At 45.2% G+C, this 20538-nt stretch overlaps 1 protein-coding gene and 1 long non-coding RNA gene across 7 annotated transcripts in view; one reads left to right on the plus strand and one right to left on the minus strand.

Annotated features, from left to right (window-relative positions):
• The window catches only part of LOC125632014 (uncharacterized), an 83449-nt gene that overhangs the window by 11759 nt on the left and 51152 nt on the right, over nucleotides 1–20538 (plus strand). The window lies entirely within an intron of this gene.
• ANKRD33B (ankyrin repeat domain 33B) overlaps nucleotides 15748–20538 on the minus strand; it is a 107499-nt gene continuing 102708 nt past the window's right edge. The window contains exon 4 of the mRNA XM_048839604.2: nucleotides 15748–19584. Coding sequence (XP_048695561.1) covers nucleotides 18734–19584 — 851 coding nt within the window. The 3' untranslated portion in view covers nucleotides 15748–18733. The remainder of the gene's footprint in view (nucleotides 19585–20538) is intronic.

The following is a 20538-nucleotide window of genomic DNA, read 5'->3' on the forward strand; positions in this document are numbered from 1 at the left end:
AGTATCTTGTAGGGGTAGAGAGTCCAGGTGGGATGCTCTGCTCCAACATCTCTTAGACCTAGAAGTGTGCAGGGTAGATCTCCCCTCAAGGAAAACCAAACCCAATGCACTTAGCCACAGAGGCTCATCCACGGAGGCAAGGCATTGGCAGCAAACAAAGGAGTTTCTGTGGCAGGCACCTTTGAGCCACTGGTTTACTGATGATGTCACCAATCCGTCTTTTCCCAGGGTTTACTCTCGACATTCTCTCCCCTGTGCTGATTGGCTGTTTGTGCCCACTTCTCCCTCTGTCTCTTCACTTCAACCTCACTCCGGCTGCCCTTCCTGCTTCTCTCCCCTCCTCTCCCTTCATAGAATCATAGAATATAAGGGTTGGAAGGGACCCCAGAAGGTCATCTAGTCCAACCCCCTGCTCGAAGCAGGACCAATTCCCAGTTAAATCATCCCAGCCAGGGCTTTGTCAAGCCTGACCTTAAAAACCTCTAAGGAAGGAGATTCTACCACCTCCCTAGGTAACGCATTCCAGTGTTTCACCACCCTCTTAGTGAAAAAGTTTTTCCTAATATCCAATCTAAACCTCCCCCACTGCAGCTTGAGACCATTACTCCTCGTTCTGTCATCTGATACCATTGAGAACAGTCTAGAGCCATCCTCTTTGGAACCCCCTTTCAGGTAGTTGAAAGCAGCTATCAAATCCCCCCTCATTCTTCTCTTCTGCAGGCTAAACAATCCCAGCTCCCTCAGCCTCTCCTCATAACTCATGTGTTCCAGACCCCTAATCATTTTTGTTGCCCTTCGCTGGACTCTCTCCAATTTATCCACATCCTTCTTGAAGTGTGGGGCCCAAAACTGGACACAGTACTCCAGATGAGGCCTCACCAATGTCGAATAGAGGGGAACGTTCACGTCCCTCGATCTGCTCGCTATGCCCCTACTTATACATCCCAAAATGCCATTGGCCTTCTTGGCAACAAGGGCACACTGCTGACTCATATCCAGCTTCTCGTCCACTGTCACCCCTAGGTCCTTTTCCGCAGAACTGCTGCCTAGCCATTCGGTCCCTAGTCTGTAGCTGTGCGTTGGGTTCTTCCGTCCTAAGTGCAGGACCCTGCACTTATCCTTATTGAACCTCATCAGATTTCTTTTGGCCCAATCCTCCAATTTGTCTAGGTCCTTCTGTATCCTATCCCTCCCCTCCAGCGTATCTACCACTCCTCCCAGTTTAGCATCATCCGCAAATTTGCTGAGAGTGCAATCCACACCATCCTCCAGATCATTTATGAAGATATTGAACAAAACCGGCCCCAGGACCAACCCTTGGGGCACTCCACTTGATACCGGCTGCCAACTAGACATGGAGCCATTGATCACTAGCCGTTGAGCCCGACAATCTAGCCAGCTTTCTACCCACCTTGTAGTGCATTCATCCAGCCCATACTTCCTTAACTTGCTGACAAGAATACTGTGGGAGACCGTGTCAAAAGCTTTGCTAAAGTCAAGAAACAATACATCCACTGCTTTCCCTTCATCCACAGAACCAGTAATCTCATCATAGAAGGCGATTGGATTAGTCAGACATGACCTTCCCTTGGTGAATCCATGCTGACTGTTCCTGATCACTTTCCTCTCATGCAAGTGCTTCAGGATTGATTCTTTGAGGACCTGCTCCATGATTTTTCCAGGGACTGAAGTGAGGCTGACTGGCCTGTAGTTCCCAGGATCATCCTCCTTCCCTTTTTTAAAGATTGGCACTACATTAGCCTTTTTCCAGTCATCCGGGACTTCCCCGGTTCGCCACGAGTTTTCAAAGATAATGGCCAATGGCTCTGCAATCACAGCCGCCAGTTCCTTCAGCACTCTCGGATGCAACTCGTCCGGCCCCATGGACCTGTGCACGTCCAGCTTTTCTAAATAGTCCCTAACCATCTCTATCTCCACAGAGGGCTGTCCATCTCTTCCCCATTTTGTGATGCCCAGCGTAGCAGTCTGGGAGCTGGTCTTGTTCGTGAAAACAGAGGCAAAAAAAGCATTGAGTACATTAGCTTTTTCCACATCCTCTGTCACTAGTTTGCCTCCCTCATTCAGTAAGGGGCCCACACATTCCTTGGCTTTCTTCTTGTTGCCAACATACCTGAAGAAACCCTTCTTGTTACTCTTGACATCTCTTGCTAGCTGCAGCTCCAGGTGCGATTTGGCCCTCCTGATAACATTCCTACATGCCCGAGCAATATTTTTATACTCTTCCCTGGTCATATGTCCAACCTTCCACTTCCCACTCCTTTCTTTTGTCTTTCCACTTCGCTAATACCGCCCTAAACACCACTCACAAAAACCCACAAGTAGAACGAATGGGCACATGTGAACCCTCCCATTGTTCACTCTGCTGGTATGTTACAGACCTTCCGCCACTTTGCCTCTCGTGTCTGTGTTGCCCCCTTACTAACGCTCAGTGGGGGTGTTTTAGTTGCTAGCTCCTAGTACCAAAAGAAAGGGGAAGGGTCGATGGGAAATCAGGACCCTGACACTGACAGTCCCAAGGGGCAATGGGGGAGGCTACTGCTCCAGGTCAGCCTGATTGACAGGGCAGGCAGGCCAATAAGAGAGTCAGGAGGCCGGGGTCCTGGCGAGCTAAGGAGCGAGCAGGAGCCTGAGCTGAGCTGGGGAGCAGAGCTGTGCTGGCCAGAGCCGAGGGGCCGCCCAGGGGCTGTGCTGGAGGCAGAGTGCTGAAGCTGGGGCTGGAGCAGTCCGGAGCCAGGTGCGGTGAGCAGCTGGGGAGAGTGAGGTGGGCCCTGGGCAGAGGGCCCCGGCAGGAGACACCACCAGCCAACAGTGAGGGAATAGCCACTTGGCCAATAGGGGCTGTGACGAGAGGTCCTGGCCAATTGGCCGGGTCCTAGAAAAATGGGCACCCCTGTGCCCTGACCTGCTCCGCCCACCTGGTGCTCCTGCCGGGGAGTGGCGTAGAGGTGCGGGGACTTGCCTGATCCGCCTGCCCGCCCAGCACTCCTGCCGGGGAGTGGGGAAATCTCCTGTGCCCCGACCCCGCTCCTCGGCAGGAGCGGTGTGGGGGGACTGCTGGTGGAAGGGGTAGAGAGGGGCCCCCACTTGATCTGGCCCAGGACCCCACAAACCTTTAATCCACCTCTTCCAGCCAGGGGGCCTGGCCGTCAGACTTGGAGGGGGATCATAATCCCGATGCAGGGGGGGTGGGCCGATGCTGGGAAGAAGGGTCCTGCCACCTAGAGCCCGAGGGTGTGTGGCCACCGCCAGAGCAAGTGTGCAACTCGCAGCATCCCTGCAGCACAGCCAGGGCCTGGGCACATGTGAGGAACAGACTGAACTGCACTTACATTCCAGAGCCGCTGGTTGTGACGTCCCCGTGCCACAGAGCAGGGTGATGTGTTTTCCTTTAACCTTCCCTGGTTTTTCCTTATTTTTAAATTGATTGCTGTTTAATAAATCTTATTTGCTTGAACTATATGTAATGATTAGTGGGTCAGGGAAGCGTCCAGAGTGGAGAGAGTACCCTCGAGTGGAGACGCCTAGCTCCTGGCCTAAGTGACCTCTGGCAAGGTTGGGGGTTGAGCCCCCCAGGAGTCCTGGGCCAAGCCTTGTTGGGTTACGAGGACTCTGGCAGACAGGAGAGTGGAAGGGGAGCCCTTGAGGTCAGGCAGGCCTCTGGGTAAAGGGAATGGGAGCGAGGACTCAGATCCTTTCGCTAGCCAATTCCACCGGGGAGGTGTATAAGTCAGGAAAGTTCCCCACAATAATGGGATCATTCCCCCACTTTCATCTATTTAGATGGTAGGCTCTTCAGAGGAAAGACTCTCTCCAAAAACAGTGGGGTCCCTTACCTTAGTTGAGGTGCCACTGTAGTACAAGTCTGTCATAGGAGAGGCAAAGGCACAGAATTTGAAGTTTACTTATCCAGTTCTTGATTTATCAGGTTTGTTTACCACCACATGTTGTGCAGCCACAACCTCCACTGAAGTCACTGTGAGCTGTGGGTGCTCAGCCTCTCTGAAAATTAAGCGCTAAAGGCCGCTTTTCAAGTTATCGGCACAAGAGCTGATCGAAATTGTTGATTAACTTTTTTTTCTTGTTGGAAAACATTTTGAAAGCAAATGAATTTTCTTTCACAATTTTTCATTTATGAAAAAATATTTTGATTTTTAAAAGGGGTTTTTAATGTAAGGATTGTTCCCCTTTGCTCAGTTTTCCCCCATTTTTTCCACTGAAAAAATTTGAGCGTGAGTGAGGGAAAAACCCACTGGGAGACAATGGAGTGGGGAAGACTCATCACAGATATAGCAGAAGAGGAGGGCAAAGGTGTTTGGTGGAAGGAGAGAGAATGAGGAGGGCAAGAGAAAGGATAAGCAAAATTAATCCAAAGCATAAGGTCAAAATGTTACCAAAAATACACTATTGTTTGAATGTTTATGAACTGAATCCAAAGCACATTGAAATTAACAGACTCCCACTGACTTTAATGGACTTTGGACCATCCTCAATAAGAGGAGATATCAGGGTTCAGTAGTTCTATAGCAGGATGAAGAGGTGGTGGTTTTAGGAGACATGGTGGTGCACAGGAGTTGGGGATAGATGTGCAGTGTTGTTCTGTTTAGGGATAGGAATAGCTTATCAGAGGAAGGGGACTTTTTTGGTTTCCTGTGCAGGGAAGGGCAGTAAGAGGCATCCATCAATTAAGATATTTTTGTAGCCATTTTTAGCAGCTATCATCATGGCCATACATTGCATGTGACAACAAAAAAGGGTATAGGTACATACAGAACTAATATAGGTCTTTCTGACCAGGCTACAAGCTTAGTGGCTGGCAAACTTGCTCATTGTCTCCAGTACATGTTAAAATCCTGCCAGCTGAATTCTGTACACGTTGCATTTTGTAAAGAGAGGCCTGTGAGAGACCTGCAAAGAGGGAATTACTATAATCCAGCTTGGATGTCACAAAGCATAGATTAATATTTCATCATCTGGCTCTGACAATACTGTTGTCAGCCTCCCTTTGTTCCTGAGCTGGGGCTATGATCTTCAAAAGACAGCCCTAAAGTAAAGATTATGGCAGTGTCTTCACAAGCCAGAAAGACAGCAGTCTCTAGAAAATATCTTGTGTTCTTCTGAATTAACTCATCATTGCAAGCAGAAGTTTGAACTTCCAAAAACCCAAATGCTAATACAAAATTGTAACATATCAGCAGATTGTTAAAGGAGTTGGAGCCCTCAGCACTGCCAAGGTAGGACAGTGAGAATTAGACTGTGTGGGCATACTCAGAGTACTCAAGGTGAGTAAGGGGGCCAAAACTGGGCCCTAAGGTACCAGCTGACTCGGGGTGCGGGAGGGAAGAGCAGGAGACACTCACTATATAGATCTGAAAATAATGTGATTTACAATTAAAAAAAAAAATCCAAACACATTATTATACTGTTGGGAAATGAAACCAGAAAACAATATAGGAAAAATGGGATCATCACAGAACTAAAACTAGAACCTTAATAAATGTAGAGTCTTGAAGACTCAGTTTTAAAACTGATTTAATAAAAACCAATGCAGACCCGTGGATAGAGGCTCTTATTTCAATTTGAATATCTTACTTTGGTTTAGCTTAAACTGATTCCTAACTGATGTAAATTAAATCAAAATAAGCCTTGTTTAAACCAAAATAAGAGTGTCCACATAGGTTTTTGTGCCTGTTTATCTACATTGGTTTAAAATAACATCTTTAGTTAAACCAATAAACTTTCTTGTGTAGACAAGGCTTTGAGATATTTGAACACACCTTGGCATGCTGTTTAGGCTCCTCATCTAATAGAATCATAGAAGTGTAGGACTGGAAGAGACCTCGAGAGGTCATCTAGTTCAGTCCCCTGCATTCATGGTAGGACAGGGTATGTCTACACTACGAAATTAGGTCGATTTTATAGAAGTCGATTTTTAGAAATCGATTTTATACAGTTGATTGCGTATGTCCCCACTAAGTACGTTAAGTCAGCGGAGTGGGTCCTCAATGGCTAGCATACCATGGCTAGCATCGGCTTATGGAGCGGTGCACTGTGGGTAGCTATCCCACAGTTCCCCAGTCTCCATTGCCCATTGGAATTCTGGGTTAAGCTCCCAATGCCTCGACAAAAACATTGTCGAGGGTGGTTTTGGGTACATGTCATAAGTCACCCCTCCCTCCGTCCATGGAAGCAACAGCAGATAATCGTTTTGCACCTTCTTTCCTGTGTTACTCATGTAAGCATGGAGCCCGCTCAGCTCACCGCTGCTGTTGTGAGCATTGTAAACACCTCGTGCATTATCCTGAAATATGTGCAGAACCAGGCTAAGAGACGCCAGCACGAGGACAATTGTGATGAGGACATGGACACAGACGTTCCTGAAAGCACAGGCTGTGGCAATTGGGACATTGTGGCTGCAGTGGGGCTGGTTGATACAGTGGAACGCCGATTCTAGGCCCGGCAAACAAGCACAGACTGGTGGGACCACACAATGTTGCAGGTATGGGATGATTCACAGTGGCCGCAAAACTTTCACATGTGTAAGGCCACTTTCCTTGAACTTTGTGAGTTGCTTTCCCCCGCCCTGAAGCACAGGAATACCAAGATGAGAGCTGCCCTGACAGTTGAGAAGCGAGTGGCGATAGCCCTGTGGAAGCTTGCAACGCCTGACTGCTACCAATCAGTCAGGAATCAATTTGGAGTGGGCAAGTCTACTGTGGGGACTGCTGTGATCCAAGTAGCCAGTGCAATCACTGACGTTCTGCTATCAAGTGTAGTGACTCTGGGAAATGTGCAGGTCATAGCGGATGGCTTTGCTGCAATTGGGTTCCCTAATTGTGATGGGGGCGATAGATGGAATGCATATCCCTATCTTGGAACCGGACCAGCTTGCCAACCAGTATATAAACCACAAGGGGTACTTTTCAATGGTGCTGAAAGCACTGGTGCATCACAAGGGACGTTTCACCGACATCAACTTGGGATGGCTGGGAAAGGTGCATGATGCTCACATCTTTAGGAACTCTGGGCTGTTTGAGCAGTTGCAAGAAGGGACTTACTTCCCAGACCAGAAAATTACTGTTGGGGATGTTGAAATGCCAATAGTTATCCCTGGGGACCCAGCCTACCCCTTGCTCCCATGGCTTATGAAGCCATACACAGGCAGCCTGGACAGTAGTAAGGAGCAGTTCAACTATAGGCTGAGCAAGTGCAAAATGGTGATGATGGTAGAATGTGCCTTTGGATGTTTAAAAACTCGCTGGTGCTGTTTGCTGACTAGGTTAGACCTCAGCGCAACCAACATTCCCATTGTTATTGCTGCTTGCTGTGTGCTCCATAATATCTGTGAGAGTAAGGGGGAGACGTTTATGGTGGGATGGGAGGTTGAGGCAAATCGCCTGGTGGCCGATTTTCAACAGCCAGACACCAGGGCAATTAGAAGAGCACAGCGAGGCGCGCTGCGCATCAGAGAGGCTTTGAAAACCAGTTTCATGACTGGTCAGGCTACGGTGTGACAGTTGTGTGTGTTTCTCCTTGCTGCAAACCCGCCCCCTTTGTTGATTTTAATTCCCTGTAAGCAAACCACCCTCCCCCCTTCGATCACAGCTGGCAAAGGGAAAAAAGTAACTATTGTTTTGAAACCATGCATTCTTTCTTTATTAATTTAAAAAAAAGTGAGATAACTGACAAGGTAGCCCAGGTGGGGTGCGGGAGGAGGGAAGGACAAGGTCACACTGCTTACTGTAGCCATACTACAAATCAAAACTGTTTGAATGACAGCCTTCTGTTGCTTGGGCCATCCTCTGGAGTTGAGTGGCTTGGTGCCCGGAGCCTCCCCCACTGCGTTTTTGGGCGTCTGAGAGAGGAAGATATGGAACTTGGGGAGGAGGGCAGGCAGTTATACAATGGATTCAGTGGGGGTCTGTGCTCTTGTTGGCTTTCCTGCAGCTCCAACAGACACTTCATCATGTCTGTTTGCTCCCCCACTAGCCTCAGCATCACCTTCTGCCTCTGCTCTTCATGCTCACTTAATGCTTTCCTGAACTCTGCCACTGAATGCCTCCATGCCAGGAAGGAGGAAAATCTGCTGCTGCTGGGAAGAGGAGATGTGAATGGGGGAGGTAGTGGGGGGAAGTGTGCAGTGTCTAGTAGTGAAGAAATGGCACAGAATTGGACTATTATAAATTTAGACTCTGAAGAATTTTCAAACTCTACTCTAGTATTTTGTCACTGAAGATTCTGACTCTTAAGCTATTGAGGATGTCCCAGCTCCTATCACTTCTTCTTCCTGCCCTAATGAGTCAGAGTAACAAGACACCCTTCCTAGCTACGGCTCTCAACTGCAACTCGGGAGCAATCAGTCCTACATAAATTATGCATGGAAAGCATACATTGTTTGGCTTTGGATCCACCCTGAAAGCCGTGCTCTGGAAGCTAATGCACAGGGGAAGCACATGAGGGAAAGCCAGGATGGAGATTGTTAGCATGCAATGCCTCCCCCTCCCCCCCCTCCCCACCACGTAATAGTTACCTCAAAATACATAATTTATCCAGAGACTCATGAAGATCCTGTTTCAGGACTTGTAGGTGTAAATGTCCAGAGTGATAGCAGCCTCTGTGCTTGTCTGTCTAATCCATTGCCTACAATACTTTGCTGCATCCCAGTGATGACTCCCTTTTCCTCCTTTCCCCCATTATTCACCTTCTCTGTTGCCTTCATTTCCTGCGTACCTACACAGAACTAGAAGAAAATCAAAAATCAAATTATCATCTCGTTTCTGATTCCATTTCCCAATTCTGAGGCTAATTCAGCATTTAGAGAAAAATGCCGGTCCTGATAATGGAAAGTGTGAGGGGAAGAGAGGGAGGGTGGCACAGACAGAACTCTCAATTGTTCTCCAGAGTCTCAGCTTTTCATTTAAAAAAGTATATCTCTAGCTGCTATAGTTGTGAAGAAAATCAGAGACCCGAACATAACTGATGCAGAGACATCTGCTGTTGTTTGAGGAAAGCCAGAATCAATAGCTCTAAGTTGTGATCTGCCCCATTCAATTCAGTGGGTGCTACTAAGATGCCAAGGATGCTACTTTAAATGTCACATTGTTAACTCTTTCATTACTCATCAAAGTTTGTAAGAAAAGAGAGGAAGTATCATTATGAAGATCTACACTGAAAAGGGGTGGTGGTGGCAGGTGGAACCAAATGAATAGTAGTGCATATGTGCAGCAGCTGTTAAGACACATAGGCCTTTAGCAGTACATGGTACAGGAGACTGAGGCGATGTCTACTCTCACCAGGGATCCACGATGCTGCAATCAATGCAATGGGGGTCGATTGAGCGGGTCTAGTGAAGACCCACTAAATTGACCATGAAGAGCTCTCCAGTCAACTCCGGTACTCCACTGGAATGAGAAGAGTAAGATAAGTCGATAGGAGAGCGTCTCCCATTGATGCAGCATGGTATAGACACTGCAGTAAGTCAACCTAACTTAGGTTGACTTACCCCGGTAGTGTAGACAAGGCCTGAGATTGGTTTTATTTTCCTGATGAGGGCTCAGAATTCAAATGTTTGGGAATCACTGAGCTGGTCTCTTCTGTTTATAGGAGATGATTTTAGTGTCAGGACAACAATTGTGGTCTTTTTTTTTAAAATTCCTGCCTAGTAAATAGTTGGAGAAGTATGTGTTAAGAAGCCCATCTGGATTAGATAACATTTTTTTCCTGAGGAATACAGTAATATTAATTCAGCTGAAGTATTTTCAATCATTTGGAATTTAAAGATTCCATTGCAAAATTTACTTTAAGAAGTGCCTGCAATACTGTCAGTCTACTAAAGAGCAATATCAGTTAAGAGGCCCACCCATTTAACTGAAAAGAAATATGGGATTAATATTTTTTTAAGAAAAGCAGTGTACTTTAAGAAACCAGTCATTTTTCAGTAGGTATTTCCTTCATGTTTTGTGCTCTGTTGGACAGCTAGAATAGTTCATTTTATCCTGGTTTTCTGTTTGTTTTGTTTTTACTTTATAGAGATCTATTTTCAGAATCCTTTGGCCAAATTCTACAGTGTTAACTCTTAAGCAAAACTCTTCATATACTTCAGTGGGAGTTTTGCCTGCATAGAGTATATGAAGTCTTAGAATCTATAATTCAAAAATGATCTATAGTACTGATGTAAAACCTAACAATGTTTAGCTAATTTTGACCATCTAATCTGTGTACATTTTGTTTCACAAAGGTACAACATAATGATCAGATTCTGATACTCTTACTCACACTGAGTTGCACATTACCCCATGAGAGATCTCACTGATTTTAATGGATACACTTGTGGAATAAAGTAATATTCATAATGAGCAGGGGCATTAGAATCTGACCATAATAGCTAAGATGTAGTTCTTACAGAAATAATCATTGGGATTCAATAGGGATCAAAGAATGGTAGAAATTTGAAAAAATATTCTTAAAATCTAAGAAAAGTGCCTTCTGAGGACCACCTCAGCACTCAAATGGGTCAGAAATAATGCTGAGAATTCTCTTTTAGGCAGTGAAACAAATTACCATGCAACTTGAAAATGAACTATTTTGATGTAAAACCAGAAACACTTATTACGTCTGTCTCCAATGGGAGCTACAGCAAAAGAAACAAGAATGACTCGACTTTTATTTAATTCCATTTTTAGACAACCATTAAGTCTAGAGAAACAACTATGTCTATATAAATATAACTAGAGGTAGAAAGAAGTGCTTATGTAGTGACTTATGCAAAGATCAGTATAGCACAAATTGTTTTTACAAAGCTCTATGGCAAATAGCAGTCTAAGGTCAAATTCTCTTGATAGTACCCAAATGCAGGAGCAAATTTATCCTCTGTTCAAAACAAGTAGTACATTTTTATTTGCCTTCGTATAGTTAATATTAGATTTTTCATAAAGAGAGCCCAAGTATTGATTTTATGTGGCATACTGCCTCCACTATATCAGGTAAGATTTGTATTTTGTGAGAGAAATATTGGTAAGTCCAAGGTTTTTTCTCTGAACGATCTTCTGTGAGCACCTCTACCGAATACTGACTCGAAGTTGCACTCATGCTCCTCGGCAGTTTCCTGTTAAAATATAAAACCCCCCAAAACTTTATCACAGCTAGGCCAAGTACCAGCACTTTTCTATGCAAAGTATCTTCTCTTAGCAAGTGTTGGAGCTTGGGGCTCCTTTCAGGGGACAGAACTACCACTTCAGGGCTGTTAAGGACATCCATAGCCAAGGGCATTGAACCACAGGTGACAGCAACAATTTCCCAGACTCTCAAGGGCCAAACTTTATTTGCATGACATGAAACTGACTAGTGCATTGTGGCCCAAAGAGACTGAAGCATGCAATCAATGCTCCATATCTATCTGAGCAGCCTCCAGTTGATGTTTATGATGGGTGCAGGCCACACCTCTACATCCAAGACAAGTGGTCACAGGCTTTATTTCAGAGCTTAGCGGAGAACATTTTGGTTATGCCTGGCAACATTATTTCTCTTTCTGTTATAGTTATTTGTATTCCTATTGCTCACTGCTGCAATAAATCCCCACATCAGGAACAATACTTCCCTGTGAATGACCACTAGGATGGAAAGGGCTCCTTCCAGTGATTTTCAAAGATGATAATTAATTGATGCATGGAAAGGCTATGGAAATGGAAGTCCATAATTTGTTATTAGCCATTGGGTTCAGAAGTGTGCATAACTTCCATTAACGCACCAAAGTCTCCCAGACTGACATAGGGAGGTATAAATTTTGCTGCACCCTAGGAAGGATTCACTTCAGGCAGTTGCCTTCCTTTCCTTTCAGAGGAACAGCCGTGTTAGTCTGTATTCGCAAAAAGAAAAGGAGTACTTGTGGCACCTTAGAGACTAACCAATTTATTTGAGCATGAGCTTTCGTGAGCTACAGCTCACTTCATCAGATGTTTACCGTGGAAACTGCAGCAACCTTCCACACAAACTTCCTCGTGGCTGGATTTTACTAAAACTAGACAAGCCATTTACAACGCACACTTTGCTTCTCTACAAAAGAAAAAAGAGACTAAACTTTCTAAACTACTACATGCTACAAGGGGCCACAGCAATGGTTCCCTCACCCCACCTAGCAATATTGTTAACCTATCCAACTATACTCTCAGCCCAGCAGAACCACTGTTCTATCTCGGGGCCTCTCCTTCTGCCCCTCCACCCCCACGAACATGATACAGTTCTGTGGTGACCTAGAATCCTATTTTCGACGTCTCCGTCTCAAGGAATATTTCCAAAATACCTCTGAACAACATACTAATCCACAGAGGTCTCCCTGCCAACACTACAGAAAGAGGGATTCTAGATGGACTCCTCCTGAAGGTTGAAACAGCAGACTGGACTTCTACATAGAGTGCTTCCGCCGACGTGCACGGGCTGAAATTGTGGAAAAGCAGCATCACTTGCCCCATAACCTCAGCCATGCGGAACGCAATGCCATCCACAGCCTCAGAAACAACTCTGACATCATAATCAAAAAGGCTGACAAAGGAGGTGCTGTTGTCATCATGAATAGGTCGGAATATGAACAAGAGGCTGCTCGGCAGCTCTCCAACACGAGTTTCTACAAGCCATTACCCTATGATCCCACTGAGAGTTACCAAAAGCAACTACAGCATTTGCTCAAGAAACTTCCTGAAAAAGCACAAGATCAAATCCGCACAGACACACCCCTGGAACCCCGACCTGGGATATTCTATCTACTACCCAAGATCCATAAACCTGGAAATCCTGGGCGCCCCATCATCTCAGGCATTGGCACCCTGACAGCAGGATTGTCTGGCTATGTAGACTCCCTCCTCAGGACCTACGCTACCAGCACTCCCAGCTACCTTCGAGACACCACTGACTTCCTGAGGAAACTTCAATCCATCGGTGATCTTCCTGATAACACTATCCTGGCTACTATGGATGTAGAAGCCCTCTACACCAACATTCCACACAAAGATGGACTACAAGCCGTCAAGAACACTATCCCCGATAATGTCACGGCTAACCTGGTGGCTGAACTTTGTGACTTTGTCCTTACCCATAACTATTTCACATTTGGGGACAATGTATACCTTCAGATCAGCGGCACTGCTATGGGTACCCGCATGGCCCCACAGTATGCCAACATTTTTATGGCTGATTTAGAACAACGCATCCTCAGCTCTCGTCCCCTAAAGCCCCTACTCTACTTGCGCTATATTGATGACATCTTCATCATCTGGACCCATGGAAAAGAAGCCCTTGAGGAATTCCACCATGATTTCAACAATTTCCATCCCACCACCAACCTCAGCCTGGTCCAGTCCACACAAGAGATCCACTTCCTGGACACTACAGTGCTAATAAACAATGGTCACATAAACACCACCCTATACCGGAAACCTACTGACCGCTATTCCTACCTGCATGCCTCCAGCTTTCACCCTGACCACACCACACGATCCATCGTCTACAGCCAAGCTCTGCGATACAACCGCATTTGCTCCAACCCCTCAGACAGAGACAAACACCTACAAGATCTCTGTCAAGCTTTCTTACAACTACAATACCCACCTGCAGAAGTAAAGAAACAGATTGATAGAGCCAGAAGAGTTCCCAGAAGTTACCTACTACAGGACAGGCCTAACAAAGAAAATAACAGAACGCCACTAGCGGTCACCTTCAGCCCCCAACTAAAACCCCTCCAACGCATTATTAAGGATCTACAACCTATCCTAAAGGATGACCCAACACTCTCACAAGTCTTGGGAGACAGGCCAGTCCTTGCCTACAGACAGCCCCGCAACCTGAAGCAAATACTCACCAACAACCACATACCACACAACAGAATCACTAACCCAGGAACTTATCCTTGCAACAAAGCCCGTTGCCAATTGTGCCCACATATCTATTCAGGGGACACCATCACAGGGCCTAATAACATCAGCCACACTATCAGAGGCTCGTTCACCTGCACATCCACCAATGTGATATATGCCATCATGTGCCAGCAATGCCCCTCTGCCATGTACATTGGTCAAACTGGACAGTCTCTACGTAAAAGAATAAATGGACACAAATCAGATGTCAAGAATTATAACATTCATAAACCAGTCGGAGAACACTTCAATCTCTCTGGTCACGCAATCACAGACATGAAGGTCGCTATCTTAAAACAAAAAAACTTCAAATCCAGACTCCAGCGAGAAACTGCTGAATTGGAATTCATTTGCAAATTGGATACTATTAATTTAGGCTTAAATAGCCACTCCCAGTCTCTAAGTCATTATGCAAGGTAGCCTGTTTCCTCTTGTTTTTTCCTACCCCCCCCCCCCCCAGATGTTCTGGTTTAACTTGGATTTAAACTTGGAGAGTGGTCAGTTTAGATGAGCTATTACCAGCAGGAGAGTGAGTTTGTGTGTGTATGGGGGTGGGGGGGATGTGAGAAAACCTGGATCTATGCAGGAAATAGCCCGACTTGATTATGTAAAGAGTTGTCACTTTGGATGGGCTAGCACCAGCAGGAGAGTGAATTTGTGTGAGGGGGTGGAGGGTGAGAAAACCTGGATTTGTGCTGGAAATGGCCCACCTGTTGATCACTTTAGATAAGCTATTACCAGCAGGACAGTGGGGTGGGAGGAGGTATTGTTTCATATTCTCTGTGTGTATATAAAGTCTGCTGCAGTTTCCACGGTAAACATCTGATGAAGTGAGCTGTAGCTCACGAAAGCTCATGCTCAAATAAATTGGTTAGTCTCTAAGGTGCCACAAGTACTCCTTTTCTTCTTCCTTTCCTTGTGATTCCCTTTGGCAAAGGCACCTTTAGTTTCTATCAGGGCACCACAGAAGTCTTGCCAGTGAAAGCTGCCAGAAGGATCGACTGAATTATTAAGAACAAAGGGTAAAAGACCACTCAGAGTGAGATAAAATGAAGCCCTTAGTCATTAGACAATGAAAATGTAGCTATTTCTGCTGAAATGCAGCTGGGGATGCAGATTTACAGGGCAATCAAAAACACTGCTGTGATTTCAAATCAGGTAGCTAATCATGGGCCTTTCTCCGCTCGCCCTGGCGTAAACTGGGAGTAACTCCACTGCAGTCACTGGAGTAAACAACAGTATTACACTGACCAAAGTAAGAGACAGGCATCTAAATTCTGTCTTTTTATCTCGCAAAGATAGAGGCTAACTGCAGGATCCATTTGGAAATCTCCAGGATCAGGGTACAGTTGCCAGGACAGAACTAAGAGCATATCTTTGTGAGGCTGATTAATTTTTGGCCACTGTATTCCTGAGGTGACTGATGTTTTGTGGAAACCATTTGGAGTTTATACATATAAAAAACAGTCACATGATATGCAGCAAAGATGCCAACATTGCCAGCTTTTCCAACTGACTCAGCCCATCGGCCTCAAACATGATTTAGTGGGACCATCTCTGAGCATGAGTGAATTTTAAATGCCCATTCAACCACTCACCTCTGAAGAGACAGCCAGCAAGAGCGCAAATTAGCAACAAATACAATTAACTTTTTTCTCATTGGAACACTTGTCCACTAGGACTTGGATTGAGACCACCCAGGTTAATACCATTCATCTAGGCAAAATGGTAATGACTTACCACCCCCACTGACCTGGTTTAAACTCATATTGGTGATCTAGAAGCAAAAGGCAAAACCCCTTCCTCTCTGAAAAACAAGTGCATATTTTTTAACAGATTTGAATTCTTTTAATTCAGCATACATATACAGACATGCACAGCAAAGTACAAAGGGTTAGAACATGGGCTTCATTTTCAGCCCTTAATTGTAACCTATTGTAGATTAATCCCTGAGAGAAAGTATGTCAGCTATAACTCTATCATGAGTTAGAGTGCAAATTCATGTGTTTGTTTTGCAGTATTGATTGCTTTTGGGATACTGAATCTGTCTTTTGATACTTAAACTCACTATAGACACCACCATGAGGGGTGACCTTACAAAAAGCCTAGCTAGAGAGAAAAACATTGCTTGACAGGTCCACCCAGGCTCTGCTGAGAGGAGATTAATTAGCAGCAGTTGTGACGCTTTCATGATGTGAGCCCTAGCTTTCCAGGAGCTGGGTTTTGGTCCATGGCCATTAGTGTTTCACTAAGAGTCTGGTCAGATTGTGGCCATTCTATGTGGTATGGAGGAGGAGGACACAGGCAAACTTTCCCCTCTTTGCATGTTGTGAAGGAGTCAGCCACAACTGCATTTAGGGACTGCTCCCTTCGAGCACCCCCAAGCATGCTCTCCACTACAGCAGAGGCAATGGGTCCCACTGTGCTGTGGCCATGACTCAACCTCTCTGCACCAGCCAGTGAGACCAGCTGCTGTGAAGCATTATGCATGCTGCACCTTCCTAAGGAGCAACACAGCAGCTTGGTTCCCCAGGAGCTGCAGAAGGGATTGCACTGGACCTCCCTGAGACAGAGCTCCTACTGAGATGCAGTACCCCTACCGCCTGCTTGGGGCTATGTTAATAAGAAATGTCTGTCTGACCCCAAGTGTAAAAAGCTTCTCTAGAAACCGTTCTCTCAAATGGATGCAAAAGAAATGGCAGAGAGTGTGATGCAGGAGAATAGGGGAGTGAGTCCCACCAGCAGAGCTGCAATGCCCTGATTGACTCTGAGGCCTATTAAATACTGCTAGCTCTTAAAGCTGCTTAAATGTGAAAACCTGAGAGCAGCAACAGCTTGTTTCCTGTCTTAGTTCAATATATTACTGTTGACAAGATGTGAAGCAATATCTAGAGAGAGTCACATTCTTAGTGCCTTTGGGAACTGAGCCTTATTTGGGAAGGCTGTAATTGAGAGTACAGTAGAGTATAGTGAAGGGGGGTTACCAATACATTAACATTTTCAGTAATATTCTCATTTAAGTTCTATCTAGTCTTGAATGCAGAGTAACACAGAGCAATACAGTGTGTTTGAAATGGAAGGAAATTTAAAAACATAGATGCATTATTTACTGTATGCCTTGCTGTTTTCTTTTGAATATTACTATTAACATTATCTTTCTATTGCAAGTAGCAAGCATAGAGCCCTTATCAAAGTTTGTCAGCTAACTTGCTATAAAAAAAAAATCTATAGAAAATTCCTAAACTTACAAGTGGTTTCTATGCCCTTTACACAACCTTCTTGCTACAAATAAAATAACTTTAATATGGACTGAAAGAAACTTTGCCCAATTAAGCAAATTCTGAGTTTCAAAAGGGCTATGTGTATACAGGAACGGTGCATTTCTGTGGCCATATATGCCACTCACGTTCTAACATTACATCTAGGATTATGTGTGGGACTTAGGGAATTGCTCTGAAAGTCATAGGGCTTTGATGCTGGTAAAGCCACCATATGCAGCACACTTTATTAGTTTTATGGGATCCAGGAAGGGTATGGAACAATATACCTGACACGTTGCTCCTCATCTGCCAGTTTAAGAACAGCTTGGGTGATTCCTGTTGTGAATTTGATATTAAGAAATGGTTTTCCAAGGGCTGGGTTGGAGATGGTAGACGAAGCACTCCCCATTTGGCACCCAAGTTGCACTATTTCAGACCCTCACTAGGATGAGTATCCTGGATTTCCAAATGCTGGTGAATGAGCTGCTTCATATGACCTTTTTGATTTTTTTCATAGAGTACTGCTGCACTCACTATCCTTGAGCTACTTCTTGAAGGTAGGAGAAGACAATTTCATTATTTGAGTGTTCATCTGGTCCTTTCTGGCTGTATGCTGGACCATTCCCAAGGGGCAAACTTAGATTTAGTAAAAGGACCTTCAATCATCCGATGATTTTGTAGGTAAATGCAATGATACAAGAGTGGAGTAACACATTCCCTGAGACAAAAGAGAAGAAGGCCGATAGCAAGTAAAGGAAAAACCGTAAGGGTGGAGGGAAATCTTAAAGTTGACCATGACATTAAAAAATTGGGCCAAATCCACAGCTGGTGTAAATGGGTGTAGCACCTTTGACGTTTATGGAGCCAGGTTGATTTACATCAAGTGGGGATCTGATTATCTCAGTTGTTGACACAGTGTATATATTAGATATGCAGCTATTTTTTATCTTCAAAGAGTAAAACCAATAGCATTAAGAATCATATTCATTCAGACAGTACATGTGTAGCGTTTGATACCTTCGAGGTCTTAAACTCTGGTTTTCAGAATTAAAATGTTAATCATAAAGTGCTTTACCATATTCAAAAAGATCTGCATTACATATAGCCCTGGATTCATTACCCTCCACCTACTGTACCAAGATTGTGGCATACCTTAAACTCTTTATGGTTTTCATTATTATTACAAAGCATTGCAATTCATATGGTCCTACCGAAGGGGAAGGGAGAGCGACTGGTATCAAAAGCTGAAGCCCTTAATTTTATCCAGTAGAAAATGAACACAAAACATGGCCCTTTCATGCATATATGCAGTGAAGGCTGTTTCTCAGCTGTTAATCTTGGGAAAAAATCACCACCTCAATTTTCTGCCAGTGGGCAAACAAACAATTTTTTACACTTCAACCCCAAGATTTCCTCACTCCACCAGATACAGACAGTGATAGCCCATGTGCTATTTCAGTGCCATAGGGCCATCATTCAATTTAGTTGCCCCTACTTTGATGTGCACAGTCTGTTAACAATGGCATGTCTGACATCATCCCCACCATTGAGTCATGTCCTGTTTTTCTGTGGAGACCCCTGCCTCAGTTTCTGAGCTTCTGCTGCTTTCCTCTTCTCTTGTTCCTCTGCCTTCTTCCGCTCCTCCTTTAGCTCTTTGTATCTCCATTTGGGAATCTGTAGATAAGTGCCATCTTTGGCACTGCTCTTCCTCCTCACTTTCTCTGGTTGGTAGGTGGGTGGAGGAGCCTTGTTGACACGGACTTTGGGGATGACAAATCCTGGTCTCACACTGCTCCTTCTCAGTAGGTGCAGTGGCAGGAGGCTTGCTTTCCTTGTGACCACAGTGTTCATGTGAGCTACTGTGAGGCTGAGGGGCTGCAGACTAGCCCGCCGGTCCTTCTTTTTGGGGACCAACATGACTCTGGAGTTCTGAAATAATTTCTCATAGCTGCTAATGTGGTCTCTGTCCTGAGATCGGATTTCCTGGGCTCTCTGCTTCCTAAGGATTTCCTGCACAGCCAGTGTGCGTTTCCCCACACAGGGTGGGCTCCCTGGGCACACAGTCCTGCAAGATATGGCAATAAAGGGGCTGCTAAGACTTGTAGTCATCCTAACCATGTGGTCAAGGACGCCATCTTCTTCAGGGCCACAGGAAGCCCTGAATGACATTGCTGACCTCACACCCTCTGAGATCCTCTGCAAACAGCTTTTTGGTTCTGTGGCCTTGGCAAGAAGTTCCTTCATCTTTGGCCATTCTGACTTATACTGATCACAGAACTGCTCAGGGCATGGCCTGTCCATCAGCCTCTGCATGAGGAAGGCTGCTTCTGATCTTCCTGTGTAACAAGCCCATTCCCGTGAAGTCATTCCACGGCTTGGGTCAGTCGCGTGAACATCTGCCCCTTAAAGGAGAGAAAGGAAAAACATTTGCGTTGATCGGTTATACAGTGCACACTTCAACTCCCACTGCCATAATCAAAACTGAATGAAGCAAGGATGCTGTCAAGAAAAATTGCATGTGATTATGTAATTGAAGACTGTAACATAATGCGCACACACAATTCTGGAATTTCCTGACTTTTGAGTGCTTGACTTTGCAACCTTATTGCTTTGAATGTGGTTTTCTTGTATATAATTTCCTACTTTTAAATAGCACACTAAAAATAAAACAAAAAACACCACACAACCCAAATTCCATCATGTGGAACCATACTGACCTCCCTCCCCCATGGGTCACCAATAGGATTGAAAACTTTAGATCCACAGCACAGACCTCTGCCCGCTTGAGCTAATGGAGTAACTGGCAGCAATAGCAGACTGTTCTCCTATATGTGGACCAGTCACTACTGAGTAATGAGACATACAGCAACGGAAGAACCCCTTCTGTCTCTGTAGTAAATGCCTACACTACAGCGGTGCAGGTGCAGCTGTGCCAGTGGAGCATTTCTGGTGTAGACATACTCTGAGTGACAGGGAGGATGATGGCGCTGTCCACTGTGATAGATAAAGAAGGGAGAACGTGGGTGATAGATCAGAAGTGCAGTTTTAGCCATGTTAAGTTTCAGCTGATGGCCAGACCCCACAAGGAGACATCAGAAAGATAGGTCAAGATGTGGTTAGGGTAGAGAGAGAGACAGGGTGCAAACAGAAGTAGATCTGTGAGGAATCTGTATAAAGGGAATAGTTAAAGCCACCTTTGCAGAGAAGATCATCAGAGACAGGGTACAGAGCAAGAAGGGGAGGGGGCCAAAACGGAACTCTGTGGGACCCCACCGAAAGAAGAGGAGGACCCACCAAATGAGACACTGCAGAAGCAGTCAGAGAAGCAGGAGCAGAAGAAGGATAGGGACAATATT

This window comes from Caretta caretta, chromosome 2 (assembly GCF_965140235.1).
Source record: "Caretta caretta isolate rCarCar2 chromosome 2, rCarCar1.hap1, whole genome shotgun sequence".
Taxonomy (NCBI): domain Eukaryota; kingdom Metazoa; phylum Chordata; order Testudines; family Cheloniidae; genus Caretta; species Caretta caretta.